A 24,732-nucleotide genomic window follows, 5' to 3' on the forward strand; every position below is an offset into this window, starting at 1 on the left:
GTAGGAACTGGACGTTTTTGTACAAACTTTGTAGTAACGTTGTTTATTCTGAATACCAATTTATTCAAAAATGAAACTTAATAATTACTAGAGAGATCTACTTTTGCTTACAATCTAAAATGTTATGGGTATAATAAATTAAGCCTTATTAAGTATTTAAATACAAATTGATGGTGTTTATTTGTACCTACATTTCTAAAAGCTTGATTAATGGTAAATTAATTTTGGTACATAGATTTCCTCTACATTTACAACTGGCCTTTCTAAACAGCTAACAAATATTTCTAATTGCAAGCACATCATTGCAATTTAGGATGCTTTTCCACCAGAGATGTGCTATGTGGCTATGCTACGAAGATGTAATAGCTAAGCTGTGAAACTGACCGTTTCTACTGGTACAAAGATCTGTAGGTAGTTGTACGAGGAAGATGCATCCATAGCACGCATCTGTCCATATAAAAAACATAGCTTAGCTGAGTCCATTTCCACTAATGTCTATCTATGTGTATCAATGAATATGATTGGTGGAAGTCAAACGCATCCACAGCAATGTAGTATAGCACATCTCTGGTGGAAAAATACCTTGCCTTAATACATTTTTTTTTGTTGTAGGTTCAAATTGAACCTAAATCATAGTGGCTTATTCATTATAATTAATGATAGTAAAAATTACATGTTTTCTCATTTATCTTAGGACAAATTCTTAAAAAATAAATACAGTCACAATGGATACATTTCTTTACTCGATACAGACACTTGGCACCTCTTCAACGAGTCTGCACGTTACGTAGTAGAGCGAAGAACGAATACGAAGAATTCATTATCTGCAACAATAAAAAGAACATTTGGTTTGTGTTGTGTAAAGACAAATACATTATATACGATGCCAACGACTGATCCTCATTATGACATAATTTTACACCTTCATATGAATTTACTAAAGAGTTAAATATTTTAATTTGAATTATATTTGAATTTCGAATATTGCACCAGACACAACCGTTAAATTCGAATGCCTTTTTAAGGGGGGTAAATCATCCAATGACTTCTCCCGCTTTAGGCGAGGCGAGAGGGAGTGTCAGACTCTTACTGACTAAATACCACCCCGTTCCTACTCCTGCTCTGAATGCCTAGACAGTCGCTGTTGCCACCACTTGATCAACGAAGCAGACTACTCTAGTACTAACGAGATAAAAAAAAAGAAAAAAGTCTTAAAATCAAAATTTATTCTTAGTATTTTAGCTCAAGAAATCAATATTCCTAAGGATAAATGTTAGGATTGGATGATCAGACAATCCCTCAGTTCCAAGTACTGTCAATTCATCGGCATATGTCTACAAAGATTTCTAGAAAATTCCAAAAAGGTCAAGCTGAATAGGTTTTTGTTAGCGCCTTATATTTCTGAGTAAATTCACTTGCCGACTACACTGAATTGATTTGGCTATTACGAAATTTGACGTTGTTAGTTAAAGAACAACGTTTTAACAGTATGTTTAAGTGTGGGAGAGCCATGCTTCGGTATGAATGGGCTGGCTCGACCGGAGTGATACCACGGCCTCCAGGTTACCGGAGGCCTAATTACCCCCCTTCCCAATCTTCCCAATCCCCGATTCCCCAACAACCCTTAAATTCCTAACCCCAAAAGGTCGCACTTGTAACGCCTCTGGTGTTTTAAGTGTCCATGGGTGGCGGCGATTGCTTACCATCAGGTGATACGTCTGCTCAATAATCGGCTTGTTCCATAAAAAAAAAGAAAAAAGAAACTAGTTGATCATGTAGGCTACAAATAAGTAATGTTTTTGTATTTAAGAGTAAATCGTGAGTAAAATGTATTACGAAATTACTCACGTGTGTCTAGTAAAAACACCTTTTAAAACTAAAACACCCACAGTTTCCAAACATATTGTGAGTGGAGGTGTCATAAGATATCACCCACAGTATGAGAATTTTCTTTTTGATCCCACGTAGTGTAGGATGAGCCTATTACCACCTACATAATATGTTGTAAGATATAAATTTCAAATCAATCATTTATGTCTATTAGGTACTATAAGTTAAATGTTATATTATCAGCTACTCACGTAACTGTTTGACGCGGAACTCGACTAGTTTCAAGCCATGCTAGAGGCCATAGCAGCATGACTGCGACACACGACGCGACGATTGTCGCGCTGCTACTGATTGTTCTGAAAGACCTTATTAATTCATATCGTTATATTAAATTTCTATAATTAAGGTTTTGTTATGGTTTGAATCTAATCGTGATACCTCGTCAAATAGTTACTTAAAACGTGTTAAATATATTCCACGATAATTAAAATATCTACTAAAAAGATTACTTATTTTCCTTTTCAAAACTGTTATTAAACAATAATAGACTTTACTCAAATGAGAATAGATATATTTTTTTAATACATACCGCTGTAAAAGTAGCCAGTGAGAGTAGAAACATCTTGCCTCCTTTTATGATAATGGGTCTGTTTGCTCTCTCGACCAACAGTCGCAAATTGCTTTTAAATCTACGACATCTTGGCGTCCAGTCGCAGTCGTACACCGCAAATGTTATTTGACTACTCTGTTAAGAGAAAAAATATAGATAAAAATATAGAAAAAATATAAGATAAGAGAAAACTACTACTAAGTAAAAAGATAGAACTAAATAGGTCGCATAAATTTAATGTTAGTCATACTTCTATGTATGCAAAATTATATTATTAAAATGGAAGATTATTTAAGTATTTTTTTTTTTGTAATTTAGCAATGTAAATTAATTAGGTATACGCAACGTCACCCACTTTTAGCATTCGAAGCCCCTTCGGGGATAAAAGGCAGAGGTGCATATACGACACGTAATGCTGCTATACAATGTACACCCACGTTTCACCATTTGTTTTATAAGTTCCTATAATAGCGGGCGAGGCTATTGCCATATACTGGGCACAATTCTAGACAAAAATTTTTTGGAAAATCGAAAAAGGAAAGTCAATTTACCTTTTCTATGAGACGAGAACCAAACCAGCACGGCACCATTACTTGGAGTGTCATAACAACGATGTAAAGTGTTAGGAACACGAAATACTGAGTTTCTGCGGGCTAGTAAAACAAAATCAATTAATTTTAATGCTAAGAATAATTTACTCGAAAAAGAACAAACCTTACCATTGTAAATCGAAATAGGCACATGCATATCTTGCAAGAGCCAGAACTAAATAGCACAAACAATATCTCACTAAACGCTTCTTGAATTAGTTTGCAATACCTGAAAATAGCGCATGAAAATTAAAATCATCATCATTAAAGAAAGACTTTAAAATAAAAACATTAACAAACGAAGAACTCACTCGCAAACCGCGTCGTAATGTTTGATACATTTATTGATCTCCAAAACGGCATTCTGATCATCTATCATCTTATCAATAGATCCCCGAGGCGCATCGACATTCACACAAACATCCGTCACTTTCCTCAATTTCCTATCGAGAATATCCAACTGAGCCATAGCAAGAAACATCACTCCCAAAAGAAACGTATCGATGTTCACGTTGTACAACATATGAGAAGTGATCCCTATACTTTGATACAAGTACGCTGGGTACAAAAATATAGCCTCGTATTGCTCCGGTATAAAGGAGTATCTACACACGGGAAACTCCAGCTTAATTGAGAAAATTAAGTGCAGAACAAATGGTAGGAACACATTCACTGTGTTCGCCGACACAGACAATCCGAACGTAATCTTCCAATAAAACAAAGATTTCTCTTTGGCTTTTTCTATTAATTTCACTTCTTCAGGATTATCAGTTTGAAACATTTCGCTTTCTAACATATCTAACATTTTTTTCACTTTATCACGCAAAAAAATAAACGCTAATGCTTTAGACAGAGCGCCGACGTTAGTAAAATAGAATATTAGTTCTTCAGCGAAAATTTCCAATTGTTGAGGCAAGAAATAGAAGTTCATTGTGTATATAATAACGTACAGAACAGTGAATATAAACACAAAAATTCTGGAGAAATATATGTAACAAATACTTGGATTTTCCTCAGGCCAAACGCCAAGAACTCTGAGAATTGTCAAATGTATTTTAAAGCAATCTATTTGATTGTACCCCATTTTGACATCAGAACTAGCAGCCACACGTTTTCCCTGGTTTTTGTAACAAAAGTGAGTTACTACGGCTTATATAGTTTAAGCTGACAAAGGAATGAAACAGCTTGTAATTACGATATTCTTAATTAATAAGCAGAGGTGTGAAAATGCATCGCACGTTTTAGACGCCTTGAAATTTCTAATTTACACCCGTTAGTTCAAAGCAAATTAACAACCTCTAAGGATTAATTCGCAGGTACATTTCCAAGACGTATTGAAATATTTATGTGCAAAGTATATATGGGAGCTTTAATGGATGTAGGTTAATTGCTGGCGTCGTAGTTTTTAAATGAGATGCAATTAGTGAAGGTGACGCACGGCGAGCCATAAAATGATCCAGAAAATTCTTCAAGCAAGTTTTCGTTTACAAATTCTGCTGTAGACTTTCCTAGAGGTAATTTAATGAAGTAATGTCTGCGCACGTTCTAAGTACAAATAAAAGTATTTTGGGCACTTTTCTTTTTAGGAGAATATATGAAATTGTACAGAAGCGGCTTCCTCACAATTGTGTTTTGTTTTTTACCCGACTGCGCCAGAAGGAGGGTTATGTTTTTCGAGTGTATGTATGTATGTATGTATGTATGTATGTATGTATGTATGTATAATTGTTTGGCACGCTCTGCAGCCTACAATTGTGTTTTGGTTTTTTTCCGTCATAAAGTTTATGTTGACTATCTATGTTGGTGAACTGTAATCAACACGTAATAAGCGAGTGTGTTAGTTGCTGATCGTATCTTCACTTGCATTTTATTATACCTTTTTGCTTTAATACGCCATAGATACCTAATGCATATTTTAGTGACATATTATAATGTTTTGAATTTAGGACGTGTTTCATTTCAGCCACTCTTCAAAAACAAGTTTGAATTGAAAATATCAAAAACAAATATTCTTTAATAAATAAATTAGCCTAACTAGAGAATCCAATACAGAATTTACAAAAAACAAACTTTCTTAGCAAAGCTCTACCAGTTTCAAGTCACAGAGGGACTCTTCCTCATGAGCAGCGCCCACGGCTTTCTTGACAAAAAATTTGATTTATTCACGTACAAGCAAACCTCTACTAGTCGTCATAGTCACAGAGGGACTCTTTCATGTAGCAGCGTCCCGCGAAAAATTGGTCGCATAGCCTACTCAGTATATTTACGTGGGATTTTCAGTATACGTCTCACAATAGTTATTATACCTTTCTATAATTTCAAAGAACACTACTGCATCAATAAAAATCAAGTCACTTAACAAAAAAAAGATTTTATTTCAATTAATATTCAGAACTAAAAATTAAGTATTCAGATCATAAATGAAACATTGTGTACATTTGCCTTAATTAAGTTATTCGGTATGAAAGGTAATCAATCTTAAACATAAACTAATTTTAATATCAAACGACGTCAATCTAAATACACAGCAGGCTATGCCTAATGTCTCTAACTTTGAGAACGACTGGGTAATTTAAATTATAATTAATGAACCTAAGGTGCATTATGGTAAAACATGTCATTGAACGTTCTATGAGTCAACATTTTATATACAAAGAAGAAGAAAAAGGGATGACTTTATCCTAGTGATATTCGTCATCATCATCATCATTAGAAGCGAAGATATTGGTTTTGTTTTCTAAGTAGAGACAAAAAGTTATTTTTCTTTTTGAAAGTGCTGGAGAAGAGTAAAGAATGAATAAGCTGAGTTTATAATCTGAAAAAATAATAAAAAAGTAAATTAGTAAGTAAATCAAATTTCAACTGAATTATTACTACTTTACTTCATTAAAACACAATATGATACCTACAAGACACGGGTTCTACAATTTGTTGGCCTTTCTAGAATCTTTAAAATTTTTGGAGACCTTATTATTATCCCTAATTCATCTGCCAATGGCCAACCATTACTACACTGATTAATAAGGAGGAAAACCATAATTATGAATAACATTTTCTAAGACTTACAGAAGTAAACGTGTCCAATGATAACTTGAACATTTTGCCGCCAGTAATAGAGAGAGGTTTGTTAGCCCTGTCCACAAAGAAACGCATGTTGCTCTTGAACTGCCGCGATCGAGATGTCCAGTCGCAATTGTAAACAGAGAATGCAAGCAGCTGACTCTGAAATAAGACGAACACAATTTATATTATTAAATTTCCAAATTGCAAGTTTATAAGCATTCCTTATATTATAAGTTTCGGGAAACATAATTAATTCTTATATTTTTCGGCTAACTCACGTAATTATATGACGAAGCACTCGACTAGTTTAGACATGACTTCGCCGCGACAGTCGCCGCGTCTTGTGTTGCAGAATTCTGCTCATGAATATGAGCCTCTAGCACGGCTTTAAACTAGTCGAGTTCCTCGTCAAATAATTACATGAGCTTGAAACTAGTCGAGTAATTTATTAGTAATTTATAAGCATTAGCAATAAATTTATAAAAATATAAGTACCTTAACCATAATACGAGTACCAAGCCAACAAGGTGCCATTATTTGTAAAATCATCACGGACATGTAAGTACCCAAAAATATGTAATAGCCCATTGGTGCAGGCTGAAACCAGCAAACACATTACAAATTATTTTAAAATGTTTATCCGATTTCAAATGTATTTTAAAGAAAATAAAGTTACCATAGTAAATCTCAACAAGCACACGCATATAATGCATGAAGCTGCACCGAATTGCACAAATAGTGTCACACTGAATACATCTTTAACGAGCTCACAAAATCTGAAAATAAAGAAAACTGTATTACTGCCGTACTTGAAGACATTTAATGATTACTTAAACTATTCCTTAATAACGATTTTGTTTCGGAAACAATTGCTAAGAACCAGTCCTTAGTCAGAGTGACTCTGAGTACGGAGTTACGGAATAGCAGTTACTTCCTTCACTTTGGACATTAGGACGTCAAGTGTATATAGGAATGCTGCGGAATACCTGACGGGCTTACTGGGGCTTCGGTTTGAAAAGCAGGAGTAGGAACGGGGTGGTTTTTAGTAAGTAAGTCTGATACTCCCTCTCGCCTCGCCCAAGGCGGGAGAAGTCATTGGATGATTTTCCCACCTCAAAAAAAAGTGTATACAGGAATAAGGATTACTATCCATACTCAGTGTCAGAGGTTACATAACCAACTGTTTGTCATCGATCAAATTCATCCTAGTTCTGTTAGTCTGTCTGTTCTGGTGTCGATCTCTTCAGCCCCTAGTTAAACAACTGGTCCTATGACCATAGTGTCGAATAAATAAGTATCTTACCTGCACACTTTAATAAAATGTATGATGCATTGATTCATTTTCATGACGTCTTCTTTATTTCTACTATCCGTCCGTAGCCTTGAAACATCTGCGTCAGCTTCTTCAATTTTATAGTCATCTGTAACTTTCCTTAACTTTGTGTCAAGGATATCTAACTGTGCTATAGCCAGCACCATCAAGCCGAGAAAGAATGAGTCTACATTCACATTGTACAACATATGAAAATGTATAGATGCACTTTGATACAGATAAATAGGATAAATGAACATCAATCTGTACTCATCAGAGATGAAAGCGTAACGACAGACAGGCAACAGCAATTCTACGTTCAAAATTAAATGGCTGATCAATGGAGACAGAATGTGTACCAAGCTAGAAAGGTACGAAACGCTCATGACAATCTTCCAATAAGACTTGTTAAACTTCTTAGCTTTTTCCAAAATAATCGAACCTTCATCGTCGTCTGGTTGAAAAACTTCGCATTCGAGTACATCTAAGATCTCAATTATTTGGTCATGCATTAAAACGAAGGTCAAAACTTTAGATGTTACAGCGAGGTCAGTGAAATAAAATATCATTTCTTCAATAAAAATATCCAATTGTCTAGGTAGAAAATAAAAGTTAATGGAAAACAGTAAATAGAAGATAATAACAAAGAACATAATGAATGCTTTACTATAGTAGTTGTAATAACGGCACGGATTGTTACCCGGCCAAATGGCAAGGAATTTGAAAAACCTCATGTTTATATTAAAACAGTCTATTTGATGGAATTTCATGATTCGTTTGTAAATGAATGAGTGAAATTTATTGTAGGTAAGTCTTCTTTCTGTTTTGTGATCGGCTGTGCTATTGACTACTGACCACAAAAAAAGAATACCTGCGGTGAATTGCAGAACATGAATTGAGTAGAGTATCGTTTGTATTATAAAATTTTGTTTGATGAAAACCTGTCATTGATTGCAAAGTATGGAAAAAATATGTGTGTACGACATGTGTTTAGTGACAGGAAAATGCAATTTATTGACGCCTTACTTGAAGAAATTCACTAAGAGCAACTCATGTGGAAAATCACGATAGATTAGAAATTCCATAATTTTTCCATCGTGGTACGGTAACAAAATTGGTCTCAAAATGTAACCGACCGGTATTCTACCGTATTTAGTTTTAATGTATGAGTAAAATTTTGAATTTTGTGGTATGATTTACCTAATCCGCAAAAAATTGAGCAACTAAACAACTCCATACTTTTTAATAGTATTAATCCTTTAAAGGTGTCCAGCTTGTCATTAGAACCTAACTACAAAAATGCATTTCATTGTCTAATTAAAGACTATATACACACTAGTAAAGAAAGTAAATGCTTTCAAAGTGAATAGTGGACCTTTTTTCATGGGAATTTATCAAAGGGGAATAATTACAATAAGTGCCGTTTCTATTACAACAGGGGCCGTTGGGAAAAGGATGTAGGTTAATTGCTGGTTCCGTATTTTTAAATGAGATGCAATTAGCAAAGGTGACGTTCGTCCATCTACGAAACGGAACTAGGGATCCGTCCTAATTAACAGTTTTAAGTGACACAAAAACTCGTGAAAATTTATTTATAAAGGCCTCTCGAAAAGTCTTTGTTGTAGTAATAAGTTAAAGACAAAGGATTATTATAATTAAATCTGTTATTTTAAGATTGAGTTTAAATTGTAGTATTTAAATGTCAATTAATTTGATTATTTATTGGGTCTCTTTTCTATACACTCGTTGTAAGACTGTCTCGTTGGTCGAGTGCTTGCAAGCGCGACTGCCAGACAAAAGGTCTCGGGATAGATTCCCTGGTCAGGCGAAGAATTACCGGGCTTTTTTTGGTTTTTCAAAAATTTCTCAGTAGCAGCAAGGAGTCTGGAATAGGCTCATCCCTATTACATAGGTCTTATAACACAAATGGTAAAGTGGATTTATTTTGTATTTTATAGCAGCATTGGGTGCCGTAATGTGCGCCTCTGCCTACCCCTTTGGGAATAAAAGGAGTGACGTTGCATTGTTTTACTATAATATAATAATATGTAACTAGTCGTTTTTCTTTTTAATAAATGTATCATTTAAATACTTTATGATTCATCTCTGATCGGGCTCTAGGACTAATTCCGATATATTTTTGCTCACCGTCCTTTAAAGGGGATCGGGCATTTTAGGGTGAACTTTAGCTCAATGGCATTTTTTCTGGAAATGAAGTTTGTGGCTTCATGGTAAAGATAGTCATAATGTTGTCCTGTAATTTAAGGGCCTACCCCTTACAATGCAGGACAACATTATGTCCACATTTAGAAAACAATTTTCGAAAGAAATACGAAATATTAAAATTATTGTATTGTTGTGCAGTAGCTACTTCCATACATAAACACACTATACTCGTACGCACACACACATAACACTCGCATTCACACACTCACACAACACGCGCTCACATATACACACTCACATTTATTCACTCTCACATACACATACTATCGTATTGGATATACGTTTAACTAAAATAAATAGTAGACTGGCGTAGGTTTTATTTATTTATTTAAAATACAACACAATCATAATATTTTATAGTGTACATACTTTTATTTTAGTGAAAATAACAATATTACGATATATTTATTATTAAACATTATTTGCTTATTATAGATTTTGTGTGTACCTATGTAACTTATTACTAGAGGAGAGTATGGTAGCTTAAAAGTATTCCAAAGCTTTTCTATTACAAAAAAAAAACAATTTTACTCTTTTTGAAAGTGCTGGAGAAGAGTGAAGAATGAATAAGCCGAGTTCATAATCTGAAACGTAAACAGAACAAAATTAATGTTTTTAAAATTAAACTTTTTGCAATAATATAACCACAAACCAAGTACCAAACAACAGTACTTATATAGTCATATAGAACAAAGTAGTTATATTATAACAAAGAACATAAGCAGTTTTAAATCTCTATAAAAGAGCTTACAGAAGTAAACGTATCCAATGATAACTTGAACATTTTGCCGCCAGTAATAGAGAGAGGTTTGTTAGCCCTGTCTACAAAGAAACGCATGTTGCTCTTGAACTGACGCGATCGTGATATCCAGTCGCAATTGTAGACCGAAAATGCGAGAAGTTGGCTCTGAAATAAGAAAAAAGATAGATATAGATATCACGAAGGAGAGCAATAATGCTTCGGTATGAATGGGCTGGCTCGGCCAGAATGATACGTTGGCTTCACAGAACGTGAAACAACGTATACCTATATCACCAATTCGATGCACATAGGTATTACTGAGGGACATAAATGATGAGGTTTACGACAAATTATGAAAGCCAAGTTCTTAGGTACTACTACACTTTTTTTAACAAAATCGGTTGCTTGCTCGTTTTATCGTTCGTGATTTTTTATCGTTGTCTCTTGAGACGATTTTGCATATTTTCCCACATACATTTTGTAAGACACGTGCTTCCCTCCTAAGGGTCGTAAAGCGGTGTTAGATAGCCTATAACATTGCCACTCACTAAGATTTACTTTTTATGCTGAGAGTGCTTTACAAAAAACGAATTCTAAATCTGACCTAGATTTCGCGTTACCTAATAGCAATACTTACCTGTCAGTCTGTAAGTTATTCAAAAAAATAATATTTTTAACAGAACCATACCAACCCAGTTACGATCTTTAAGAAGAATAAACAATAATAAAGCAGATAATAATAAGCTTTCTCTATATTATAAGGAATCCGAAAATAAAAAACACTCACACTCTTTAAAAATACTTTTACCGACGATACTAAGAAATACTTCAGAACTTCACAATTAGGCACATCTAGATGTAATTAATTTGTTTTATAAATAACTAATACCTTATCCATAAGACGAGTACCAAGCCAACAAGGAGCCATCATCTGTAGAATCATCAAGGACATGTAGGAAGCCAAAAATACGATATAACCCATTTCTGCAGGCTAAAACCAAAAAAAATATATTGTAAAATACTATTCAAAGTTGTCAACCATTAAAATATTTACTAAGTATATTATTATAACTAAAACATCACGGTTTACTCACGTATATTAATGGACAAAAGCTCTACTAATTTCGATTCACAGAGGGACTCTTCATCACGAGCAGCGCAAACGCGGCGACGTTGGCGCGTCTGCGCCAACGTAGAGTTTTCTCCATAAATATACGTGAGTAAAGCGTGATTTTTTAGTTAATTTAGTATGTTTCACGATAGTTATTGCTTATAAAGAATGTTATTATTACCATTGTAAATCTGGACAGACAAACGCATATAATACAAGACGCTGCACTGTATTGTACAAATAATGTCGCACTGAATACTTCTTCGATCAGCTCACAAAACCTGGAAACAATGAAAACTCTATTAATTTATGTATAAAGTAGATGTTAAACTGGAATTAAACTTTGAATTAATTTCTTCATCTTTTTGTTGCCCCTATTCCACGTTTCTTTTCCAGTCAATCCTCCAATCAGCTGAATTAATTAAATTCTCAACGAAGGCTTATCTTACCTGCATACTTTAATGAAATGTATGATACATTGATTTATTTTCATGACGTCTTTCTTATTTTCGTCTATCGGTGTCCTTGATACCTCTCCATCAGTATCTTCATTCTTTTTTTCTTCTGTGACTTTCCTCAACTTTTTATCAAGTATATCTAACTGTGCTATTGCTAGCACCATCAGACCAAAGAAGAATATATCTACATTCACATTGTACAACACATGGAAATGTATGGATACACTCTGATACAGATAAATAGGATAAATGAACATCAATCTGTACTCATCAGAAATGAAAGCGTAACGACAGATCGGCAGCAATAACTCTACGCCAAAAACAAGATGGTTGATCAACGGAGACAGAATATGTAACGTACTAGATAAATACGAAACAGTCATAATAATCTTACAATAAGTCTTGTTAAACTTCTTAGCTTTTTCCAGAATAATCATTCCTTCATCATCTTCGGGTTGAAACAAGTCACATTCAAGTATGTCTAAAATCTCAGTTATTTCTTCATTCATAAATACAAAGGTAAGAACTTTAGACGTCACTGCTAGGTCAGTGAAGTAAATGATTGTTTCTTCTATAAAAATATCCAATTGTCTAGGTAGGAAATAAAAGTTGATGGAAAACAGTAAAATGAAAATAATAACAAAGGCCATAATGAATGCTTTACTATAGTAGTTGTAAAAGCGCCACGGATTGTTACCCGGCCAAACACCGAGAAATTTGAAAAACCTCATGTTGATGTTAAAACAGTCTATTTGATGGAATTCCATTACTAGTCTGTGAATGAACGAATGCGTCGTAGTAAGTGTTCTCTTTCTATTAGTCAGTTATTAATATCGACTGCAGAACATAGTTCAGTAGAGTGTCGTTTATATTAGACATTTTTATTCACGTCATAAATACACGTTTTGTCCAATTATACGATATTTTTTTTCAAACTATGGATATGCGTCCTGCGGACAACCTAGGGGGATTACCGGGGCTCTGGTTTAAAGTAAGAGTAGGAACGGGGAAGTTTTCAGTCAGTAAGAGTCTGACACTCCACCTCTCGCGCACCTGGGCAGGAGAACTCAATTGAAGTGATGTGGCCTACTCAAAAAAAAATGGGGTAGGTATGCATACATTTCAGTTCTGAGGTATCTAGGAAAAATGGTTTCGAATCCTATAATATATGGACGGGACCATTCTTTGTCTAATATAGAAATTGTTGTGATGTGAAGGTTATGTGAAATTATGTATTTGTGAACATATCCACATAATCGGAGAATATCCTAGTGTGGAATTAAGGAAAAAAACAATACACGCAGAACAACAAGCAACTCCACAATTCTTAAAGTATTGATCCTATACAAGTGTCTAGTTTGTCATTAGTACTGAACTAGAAAAAATGCATTTAATTTTTAATCTAATTAAAGACTGTATACACTAGCAAAGAACATTAAAACTTCAAAGTGAAAAGTTTCCAAAGACAAAATTACAATAAATGCCATTCTATTAGAATCTATTGGAAAATGATGTAGGATAATCGCGCACAAACATACGTACATATAGGTCAAATTAAGAACCTCCTTTTGTTTTGAAGTCGGTTAAAAATCTTTATGTAAGTTTTTCAAACTTTTTAATGAAACAGTTGGAAAAATCATTATCAAAAACTGTTCAAAAAGATTGTTCGTAACTTGTTAGCTTGCATAATAAAATGTCAACTAAACTCATAACATGGTTGTGATTTCAATCAAAAGTTAGTTTTCAAATTAAAATACTCTAATTGTCTTTTAAAACTATTAAATGACTTAATCGAATGAATTAAAATCTCTTTTACAAGTCATAATCAAGTAATGTTTAGCATAATAATCACCTGTAGTAAACAAAATTTTAATTGCATATAGTAAAACTCAAGCGCAATGACTGCTCCCGCCTAGAGTGAAGCGAGAGGGAGTGTCAGACTTATACTGACTAAAAACCACCCCGTTACTACTCCTGTTCTCCAAGCCGACTTTTTCCCAAAAATGTTGAATACCTCAGAAACTAGCCACTTTCTGACCAAGGACCAAATTTTGTAGGAATTTAGTTATTTATTTTATTTATTTAACTTTTTGCAACATAATGTACAATGGTGGGCTTAATGCCATAGGCATTCTTGCTAGCCAACCTTTAGATGATGCAGTGAGAATGTGGTCGGTGCAACAAAGTGGTAGATAAGAATAAAATAGGTAACAAATGATATATTATTATTTGTATTATACATATAATATAATACATACATAATACAATATATACAATATAAACATACAAATATATATATACATATATCGCCCTCCGAGGCAACAAAGTTTTTTTGCCTTGATTATACATATTATTATAGGATTTTCTTCATAAAATAATTAAAAAATATTTATTCACTTATCCAAAGATTTTAAAAAATATGTCAACAGTATTAATTTAAAATATCCGACTCGTCTCCTACGAACAACCATGACCCAACATACAAAATTTTATTTCATACAAGTTCGTTTTAAAAAACTGAAATGAATTTTATTTTATTGAGCCCTCGGGCCACTCCGGTCTACGGGGATATTGGGATATCCTTATTGTATCCCAGTTTTTGTATGTTTGTTCTTTTTATTCAATATTCATGAACGCGGTAAGTAAACTTTGTGAATTTAATATTACAACTTTCTTTGCAAATTGGATAAATAAATGCAAATAATAACATGTACATATTGTAATTGTGTAAGTTAATTAACGACATCTGCGTAAAGGTTTCGCTTTTTGGATTGGAACCTGGGCCTTTTTTAACGTCCGTATATTATGTTGATGAACAGACACATATCATAGGGTAGATGACTAAGTTTCATTTGAATGTCCGTCTTGTAGATTATTTTAAAATATTAGATGCGTTTTTTTTTCTTACTTGATTTGAAATGTTGCTTGCCGTCATTTCTTGGTACATTTTATACGTGGAAATTGCGTTTTTCCTTTGTTTTAACTTTGATTTCTTTTATCTAAGTATTGTTATCTTATATGACAAAATATGTGTCTAATATTTTTTCATTATCTAACTGACGGACTAAACAGATTTTTAATTTTCATACCCCGTCATCATCCCTATTTGATACTATAAATATCTAAGCATTGGCCAAAACATGAACAGCAATTTTCCTAAAAGCGTAACAGCTATGTACATAATATGGCAAAATGGCAATTTATCACATTTCCCTCTATGCATAATAAAGGTGAAAACTGTTGTCCCGTTGGCAAAGTTGGAAAGTTCCAGTGTTGTTTTCACGTATGATAAACTTCTGCCTCAACAGGTAACTTTCGGCGTCGAACGAAAATTATTGTTTGAAATCTAGTGATGCTCAGTTCTAGGTGGTTGGAACACTCTCAATTATGAAAAACTTTTATATGAGAACAAAAATGAGAGTAGTTTTTGGTATTAACTTGTTAGTTTCATGCATGTCGTTATGAAAGTGTGCAGTTTTATGGAACGGGTGGTTTTATAATTAGCAACGTCACGCCTTTTTATCCCCGAAGGGGTAGGCAGAGGTGCATATTACGGCAGTAATGCCGCTATACAATGTACACCCACTTTTCACCATTTGTGTTATAAGTCCCATGTAATAGGGGTGAGCCTATTGCCACATTTTATAATTAAATACCTTGATTTATTTAAGAAGATACTAATTTGTATTTTCTTTACAGAAAAAGTGCTAATAACGTCAAAATAAATAACCACGAAAGCAATGATTTTTTTCCTCGCATTTCTTTCCTTTCAACAATGCATTATTACTAAACACGAAATCCTGAGCTACCTAGGTTAAGTACGAGTACAACACATATTAATCCTACACAAACACAAACATTAAGAACTAAACATAAGCCGAAACACATTACCATTGCCCGCAGAAAGCAAACCTAGATAGATTTTTATTTTTCTGTCAAGGAAAATGTATAGCGCCCAAAGGCAGACGCGTTTACAGGTAGTATCAACTGATTGTGTACGTACTGTGTTATTTTTATTCAGAGGATAAAGCATGCCTCGAGGGGTTCGTTACGTGAGCACATCATCCCGGCCCGATGGAAGCTCTTTACCTTCTATTGTTTTGCTTGAGACTCTAGCTACCTGGTGTGAAGTGTTTTGCGTCGCGTTGCGTTCCTCAGATAAGTGTGAAGCCATTGTTATAGGTTACATAAAATATCTGAGTTGCAAAGCGCTAATGATGCGAGGAAAATATTTGAATAGATTTTTGTGGTGTAATGAAAGGTTATTAGGTACTTATACATATTTCTAGGACTCACTCGATTTCTTCTTGATTCAGTTGACGATAAGTAAACTTCTTAAGATAATTATCACTAATCACAAGTCACAAGTACTTATACAATATTTTATAGGTAACCACATATGACAAAACAGCGGGAAATTCTATCACTGCGCCATTATAATCATAGCGTGGAAAATTGTTGTGAATAAAGAGCCCTGATTGGCTGAAACAAATCGACATGATATTTAAAAAAAAAACAGATATATTTTTAAATTTTTGAATATGGAACGAATGTTCTGATAAAACATTGCTGGTGCAATTTTATTTTTGAACAATTAAATTATGATACATAATATTTAATAACTACTAGATTTATTATTATTTAATAAATAAAAAAATAAAAAAAGTTGTTATGATTATTCAATTACATTGAGAATGTTTAATAAAACACGTAAAACATTTTCTACCCGATATTATTAAATACTCAATTCATCTTACACCAAAATTATATTCAGCTATAAATAAACCGCTCCTGAACAAAATCTGCAAGTAAAACCAAGTCTAAGGATCTAAAATTTTAAATATTAATTCTCGTTTTCCGACCGAATTCGGAAAGTAGCCACGTAGAATGGATAATTTGAATTTTTAAATAGAGAGTGATTAATCTCGGCCCGTCGGGAATCTCGCTGTAATGTTTAAATTAAACTTGAAAGCCGGGATGCGACTTGTGATTTTACAAATTAATTGGTTAGGTAAACTATTTTTGCAATGGTTTTATTTAAAGGAAGAATAAATGTAGTGCAAATACTAGGCGAAGAGTAGCTGTTTGAAAATGGAATTGGAACGTTTAGAGTTTGTTTTGTGCTCTGGTTTTTGTTTATTATTAGATATTATTTATACTGTCAACATGCGATGTTATCTCTATTTTTTTAAATTCAACTGTACAATTGTATAATGCCTATACGTACGATATTATCTTTACCAAAAAAAATGAATCCTAATCATTTGCTATTGATTATCGATAACATTATCAAAAAAAAAAATTGCTACAATACAAGAAAATATTTTTATTTATTTTAAACAAAAATTTAGTGAAGTAAAATTTAATTTGCAATTTTGTTGTCGCTTATAAAACGCTTGCATTATCTGTGACAACACGCTGGGCCGTAGTTATGCTCCATTACACGTCAGCTTTTATGATTTCTTAGACCGTTGCTCCTGTTTATTCTGGGAAGGTGTTTAAGTTTCCTTGCGAAACTTGTTTCCGGGGCACGCACGCTCGGTAATGACCAAGCTCATTAACACTAACTGGAGAGCCCTTGTCTAGCCCCCATACAATATTATATATACCTACATGTAAGGGACATGTTTAAAAAAACGAAGGTAAAATAAGTTTTTGTTACCAGGGACACATGAAATTGAAATCGCAAAAGAATTAATCGCAAAAAAATGTCTCAACAATAATACTTTCTTAAAATAAAAATATATTTTTATTTTTATTAAAACGGATTCAATATTAAATTCAATTTCATATTTTTTCGGTTCGAATATCTTGATAAAAAAATATATAAAACGTGGTGACGCGACGGCCAGTGACAGGACTGTTTGGCGCGTTTTTTTAAATAAAAAATAATAATAGTTCTTTTTTTATTTAATTGTGTTTACTCTTTGATTGTTCGATTCTATTTTTGAACTTTAGTTTGATACCGTTTTCTTTATAATGGTGAACAATGTACCTAATATAGTTGGAAAATTCTAGTACTTAGACTTACTTATATCTGGTGGAAGTTGTTTAATGAGCCGAGTCATTAGCAGTGCTCCCCAGTGACGGCCTGAGCGTTACATGATAACTATGTAAATAGACAAAGTTTACACATTGTTCCCAGTCTTTTGTACAACTCCTTTAGCATGACGTTGTTTTACAAATGTGGATTACTTAATACCTTGTGTGTGCAGCTTTGGTCATCTTTTTGTTTTCGTTGGGAACATTTTGTAAGAATCTACCTGCTTGGTACTGAGATTTTCTGTTGTTATTTGGAAATAGACCAGTTTTCCCAAATGCAGAGAAATTAAATACGTACCTAAGCAATATTGTTGATTTTAAATAAAAAAGAATGTTCATTAAAACATTTAATAACAAGGAATACTAAAACTTTCTTAGTAAGTTTTCACATATCTATATGCTAGTTATTTCGTCGACTGTACGAGAAAACGATAACTCGAAAACGATTAACGAATAAGATTTCACGTATCGCTAATAGGTGGCGCCACCTGCGCTAAACTCATTAGTGACGAAACTTGAAATTGTCGTCAATTAAAATTTACTAACACGGTTATTGTAACAAAGCGAGTCACGTTGATTTTGGCACGTGATATTTGCTTACATTACAGGTAATGTAAAATTAAATTGTGTTACGTAATGGTTTGGATACGATAAGAGGAGAAAGGTGCCTATAGGCTTATTCTGTAACTGTCATAATCAGCGACTATGATATAATATTTTAATTATTAAGTCCTTATTAAACTATTCTTTTGTAACGATTTAGTTCTAAAGAATTTAAGAACTACAAAAGCTCATGCTAACTCATAAATTCAGTACACTTACTTTTATAAGTTGTTATAATTTTATGACATAACTTAAAAGACTTCTATTTACACATCCTGTGCAAAAGAAAAACATTCATTTTTTAAAGGAACGAAAATACTGGCCGGTTTTACTCGTAAAACATTCGAAACGAAAGTATTCCAAATTCAAAGCATATCTATAAAAAAAAAGTTAGGCAATATCTTTGCCGCGCTCGAACGATAAACCAAAAGCTTCGTTGGATGCAATGGCCGTTACCGCAATGCCAATGAGCGTCAACTTCCATGAATAAATTAATATTTTTATTCGATTAAATTCATTTTATTACTTTCATTTCACTTTGACTGCGCTCAAACTGCTATTACAAATTTTATTTGTCGTATAAAATATATTTTTTTAATTTTAATTCGGCTCAGCGTTTTAATGATTTTTGGCAAATAAAAACGACCGTTTATGGTTTCAATGAATAAAAATGCTGATACTGCAAATATGATTTATTTTAAAGTATAAATTAGCATAAATATAATGGGTTTAACTTTGGTCATCCTACGGGAAATATAGGTAATTTAGTTCTGTTTATGAATGTGAACTTAAAAGTACTATTATTAAAACACGTAAATGTTAATATTATTATTTTTTTAACTTTATTCTAATTTTCTGAATAAGTACGTAAATTTTAAAGCAATAACAAAGACGATTTTTAACACTCAGTAACAATTTCAACTTTTTACTAACGCTCTCAGAGCCATTTAATGATTACTTAAACTATTCCTAGGCAACGATTTTATATCGAAAACAATTTCTAAGGACTGGGTTAAGTAACCATTAAATGACTCTGATTACGGCGGCTTTTATTTTATTTTATTCTTTTGAGGTGACGAATTCATCCAATGACTTCTCGCACCTTGGGCGAGGCGAGAGAGTGTTAAACTCTTACTGACTAAAAACCACCCCGTTCCTATTCCTGCTTTTCTAGTAGGAGCCCCGGTAAACCCGCTAGGTAGTCCGCAGCTCCGGAGAGGACGGCGGTAAAGCATTAATTTTTCATTCCTCCTATGCTTCTTGAACGTTTCTAATTAGTGTAAAGAAAGAGTAAGCGGTCTTCATAATCTGAAACAGGGCGGTAAAATATGATACACTTTAATTGCTGAACGACGACATTTATGCGGTATCTTGCCCTTTTTACACAGCAGAGGTTAATTAAAACTATCTACTTAGTATTTAACATTATTTCTATAAAATTATCTGAGAAATAAGGAAGTAGACACAGGGCTTGAAATGATTTTTTCAACTTTTGCCCACACTTCGATTTTCTCCTGTTTGCAAGTATACAAGTTGACATATACATGACACCTAGACCAGAAACAACAATATGTGGATCACATAAAGAGTTGCTCCGTGCGGGAATCGAACCCGCTACACGTTGCACGGCAGCCAACTTTGTCTAAAATCGAATTAGTCCGTCAAAAATAAAAGACACGTATTTTGTCATATTACGTTACAACACTCAGATAAAACCTAGTTAAGTTCAGGAGTGGGAGATCATTACGTCACGTTACCCCATAAAATGTAGTGAGCGAATTGTGACGTCATACTATATTTCAAAACAATGTATCGTCGAAGGTATATAATTTTGTAAGAGCAGAAAAATTACGTGTCTCGTGTTTTAAAATAATCTACAAGACACGGATATAAAAACAAATTGGGATACTACCAACTTGTTAATTTTGGCATCTATTGTGCATCCCTACCTAGAACTACCTACATGTTATCTTGTCAGGATTTGCCCACGTACATTATTCGTAAGGGTCTTAGAGCAAAGTCGAGGGTCTTAGGTAGTCTATAAGCTTCTAGGAATTGGTGTACTCAATATTGCAGACACTCATAACAAAGCCTTGCCAAATAATAGGAGTTTGTCATCGGTTTGGGGAAATGGTTATTTGGGTATTTCGAATTAGAATTTTTCTTGGTGAGGCGGAGATTTAAGACGCCATTATGACGCCAACTTCTCATGCATGAGAAGCGGGTTCGAAATCTAGCAACGGCAAGTACCAAGGTGACTTTTTCCGAGTTATATGTACTTCCCCATATTATTTAGACACCACTGACAAACGGTGAAGGAAAACATCGTGAGGAAACCTGAGCTTATAATTTCTAATTATAAGTTTGAAATCGCGAACCCGCATTGAGCAAGCGTGGCGAATAATGCTCAAACCTTCTTCGTGTGAGAAGAGGCTTTTGGTCAGCAGTGAGAAGAGGGTTTTGGCTTTATTTATAGGCTGTTGATGATGATGTGATGTGAATTAGAATGTTCTAATGTCCTTTTTTTTCTAATCATACATTTGTTTGTCCCTATACGAAATAATATTCTCCCTATGATATCTTTTAAAAGAAAAAAATTAATAGGTACTTACTGAAGTAAAAGTGATGAGTGATAGGGGAAACATCTTCAACCCTGAGATGACCATCGGTCTGCCAGCTCGTTCCCTGAAGAGCTTCAAACTACTTTTGAACGATTCAGATCTGGGAAGCCATTCACTGCTATATGCTGCTGTGACTAACCTTTCGCTCTAGAAAACCAATTGTTAGTTAGTGTTATAGTACTAATATTTCGAGATAGTTGTCTAAGATTTGTATCTAATATCATTATAAGACAGTAACTGTTAGTATTCACTAGTCATTGCATGTCATGTTGTACGCACATACTTGTGGAAACATGGTCTGCTATGTATTGTTGTATATTGCTTACTTTGTTGCGTATTATGCTGTGTATCTGTTTTATGTACCTATGTAATAGATAAATGAAGATTACGTTAAACCGACGCTCCACAGTTGTCATATTAAAATATCTATTTGCCTATCAATAACAATCATTATGGGTGGTTAATCCAGTTCAGTCTAAACAGTATTTTGTTGGTTATATATTATATGGTCAGATTCAGATAGGAGTTTTTCATTACCAGCCTATGTCAAATGACATAGACTTTCTTCGAACCAGAAAAAAGTATAGTATTTTTTTAAAGAAAATATATAAATAGATACGTTGAAAAACACTCGAACTTTCCAATCAAAATCAAAAGTTAATTATTTTCCGTCTATAATAATTAATTCGGCACATTATCGCAGAGTTCTTCGGGGAACTCATTACGTATAATATTCCAAATACCGGCCTTATGTTTAAATAAATATTTATGATAACGAGTAAACAGGAAAACATAAGTTATGTATTAAGTATATTTCGTATTTATTGTATGAAAAAATTGTACTCACTCCGTATGTTAGTTGTGTTCCTAGATACCCTGGCACAAATATTTGCAGCGTCATTGTTAGTAGGTACATAACGAGGAACACCCTTGTTTCGGTAGATGATGGCTGAACAACATAAGAAAAGAAAAAGGTTAATTTATATTTAGAGTATATATGCAATATAAAAAATGTGAGTGATATGTTCTAATACTTACTAAAAGAAGACCGCACATCACGACGCATATAATGATAGATGCGACGCTAAATTGAAAAAACAATGTGACGCTCAATGTATCCTGAACCGTTTCACAGTAACTGAAACAAACAATAAGCAATAATGTTTATAATAACTATCGTGAGACATACTAAATTAACTAAAATCACGGTTGAAAATCACACTGACGTACATTAATAGAGAAAAGCTCTACTAGTTTTGAGTTACAGAGGGACTCTTCATCATAAGGAGCGTGGCGGCGTCGCACAGCCTACTGTCATGCGCAGTCGTAGAGCTGCAGTGGATGTGGTGGTGGCAGATCTTTTCTCCATTAGTGTACGTTGGTAAACCGTTATTTTTAGCTAATTTAGTATGTCTCACGATTGCTATTATAAAAATAATTAATAATTGCTATTATAAGAAATTAATAAGCACAATACTACCACAATCTTACATTTAGAAATGTTGCAACTTACTTCACAATAACTTCGTAATGTCTTAACAGTTTGTTGAGTTTCCTTATTTGAATCTTGTCTTGAGAATCTTTCGGCAATTTACTTTCTTCGTCGGACAATTTGAAATTTGTTAGATTATTACTCAGTAACTTTAATTGAGCTATAGCTATCAGCAAAAGGCCTGCGATGATTGAATCGATGTTCACGTTATACATCATATGCCCATACATGCCAAAAGATTGATACATAAACCAAAAAAGGAAATGGGACTCCCGATCTTCATCACTCAGAAAGTAATATTTACATATCGGCAATTCCGACTTGGTCCCTCGTAAGATATCTAAGAATATAGGCGCGACAACTTGACTCGAATAAGCAATATTCGATAGAACCAAGTATGATTTCCATCCCAATTTAAAGCCCATGTTCGTCTTGAAAAGTATACCCTCCTTATTTTCATAGTCACCTACAAACTCATCGCAATCAATTAAATTAAGTGCTTCAATAATTTTATCACGCATAAAGAGAATCGTTAAAATTTTCGTCGCAACTGTAATTTCCGTGAAGTAAAATATCACTTCGCGGAGTAATAATTCAATTTTCCGGGGCGTATAAAGTAAATTTAAAGTAAGAAGTAAATTGTAACACACAAATGTCACAAAAAGGTAAATGAAAGAGTAGAATTTGTAGTATCTGGATGGTTTGAACCCGGGCCAAATGCCGAAAATTTTTGCTATTCTGAAACTATTGTCAAACATTTTCGATTGATCCGACGGCATGGTTCGGTTCGTTCGAATTCCCGGAAAATATTACTCAACTTTTACACACGTAACGTCTTTATATAATACTGCAAAGCGTTAATTTTCTTCTACCTGAATTAAAAATTGAACATGCGGAGACGTATCATTATGTATTTTACCCCTATTACGCCTTTCTTATAATCCAATTCTTTCACTTATATCATATGTATGAAGTAATTACACACCTATTCTGTACGGAAAATGTGGATAAATGGCTTGACACGGTATTTTGCAATAAGGGGTGTTCACAACTTGTGATATTTATTTTATTCCTTAACTAGATAAACTTTTATGAACGGTTTACGAATAATTAGGAATGCATATCAAGATTTTCGTACATCTGTGTTTTTGTTACTCCCTTAATACCATCATAATAATTATTAAGCAGAAAAAATACAGAACCATATAAAAATAAGTTGATGTATCTTGTAAACTCATCTTGCTTGAAACGATTACTGCTGTAAGTATGTACCTATCAAATATTTAATTCTACCGTAACTGTCAGTACAAAAGCATGAAATTAATATTTCAATCAAGTATACATCGGTGGATTCCGCACCAGTGAAACCGACCAGCTAATGGAGAGCCCTCCTATGGGACCTCATTGTTCATGAGTGTTGAGGACAAGGAGGTCAAAGCAAACTAGGAGTCCTTATTCCAGGATCCTGCGAGAGGAGTAGATTAAAACAATGGACGTGTTTGCAATTTGGAAAGCGGTGCAACCCTTCGGGTGCGTTTTAATTGCAGGGGTTGTACCGTGGGGGAGAGCCGCTGGCACGAAAATCTTCAGCGTTTAATTCTTGGAAGCCTCGGATACCGCACACGGCTCATTTAATGCATACTGATATTATAACTTTTGATAGGGTACCCGACTTGATGGCTATCAATTACGTCGCTGCGTTGACGACGTTCTTACGTTTTAATTTTATTTTATGGGATAGTTTGTTTGTCTTTATATTCAAATATGAAAACGCGTCCATTCTTTTTATTTTTTATATCATCTTGTTTATAAAGCTTTAGTAAACACTGTGTGTAATAATTACTAGAAACATAATATTGAAACTAACGGCTACCTAAATAATTGAGATAACCGTATTTTCACAAAACAGCTACCAAATAAAATCTAGAGAGCTAAATAACAATAAGAAATAATTTTATATCCATAATGAAGTTTCTATTATAGGATCATTACAGCAGATAATTTTGATTTCAATTTAATATTGCTGTGAGTA

The 24,732-nt window shown here is 33.7% G+C and overlaps 4 protein-coding genes across 4 annotated transcripts; all 4 read right to left on the reverse strand.

Annotated features, from left to right (window-relative positions):
• Positions 1-668: 668 nt before the first annotated feature.
• Positions 669-4,114, reverse strand: LOC118275520 (odorant receptor 46a-like). Its single transcript, XM_035593514.2, has 5 exons — positions 3,342-4,114; positions 3,160-3,259; positions 2,992-3,093; positions 2,420-2,575; positions 669-824 (listed from the first exon to the last, which is right to left on the reverse strand). Exons 1-5 carry the CDS (start codon positions 4,112-4,114, stop codon positions 768-770), a joined length of 1,188 nt encoding a protein of 395 aa, XP_035449407.2. The 3' UTR covers positions 669-767.
• A 1,311-nt stretch (positions 4,115-5,425) lies between these two features.
• On the reverse strand, positions 5,426-8,175 carry LOC118275510 (odorant receptor Or1-like). Its single transcript, XM_035593502.2, has 5 exons — positions 7,397-8,175; positions 6,770-6,869; positions 6,589-6,690; positions 6,097-6,252; positions 5,426-5,845 (listed from the first exon to the last, which is right to left on the reverse strand). The coding sequence occupies exons 1-5, from the start codon at positions 8,173-8,175 to the stop codon at positions 5,786-5,788; spliced, it is 1,197 nt and encodes a 398-aa protein (XP_035449395.2). The 3' UTR covers positions 5,426-5,785.
• Positions 8,176-10,085: 1,910 nt separating this feature from the next.
• On the reverse strand, positions 10,086-12,731 carry LOC126910622 (odorant receptor 2a-like). Its single transcript, XM_050699086.1, has 5 exons — positions 11,934-12,731; positions 11,666-11,765; positions 11,263-11,364; positions 10,383-10,538; positions 10,086-10,215 (listed from the first exon to the last, which is right to left on the reverse strand). Exons 1-5 carry the CDS (start codon positions 12,707-12,709, stop codon positions 10,159-10,161), a joined length of 1,191 nt encoding a protein of 396 aa, XP_050555043.1. The 5' UTR covers positions 12,710-12,731; the 3' UTR covers positions 10,086-10,158.
• A 7,050-nt stretch (positions 12,732-19,781) lies between these two features.
• LOC118271014 (odorant receptor 67c-like) lies at positions 19,782-23,715 on the reverse strand. Its single transcript, XM_050698772.1, is given in 5 exon segments — positions 19,782-19,895; positions 21,200-21,355; positions 22,056-22,157; positions 22,247-22,346; positions 22,722-23,715. Coding segments are annotated over 5 exon segments (1,230 nt in total). The 5' UTR covers positions 23,480-23,715.
• Between the last annotated feature and the right edge of the window lie 1,017 nt (positions 23,716-24,732).

This window comes from Spodoptera frugiperda, chromosome 15, assembly GCF_023101765.2.
Source record: "Spodoptera frugiperda isolate SF20-4 chromosome 15, AGI-APGP_CSIRO_Sfru_2.0, whole genome shotgun sequence".
Classification (NCBI taxonomy): Eukaryota; Metazoa; Arthropoda; class Insecta; order Lepidoptera; family Noctuidae; genus Spodoptera; species Spodoptera frugiperda.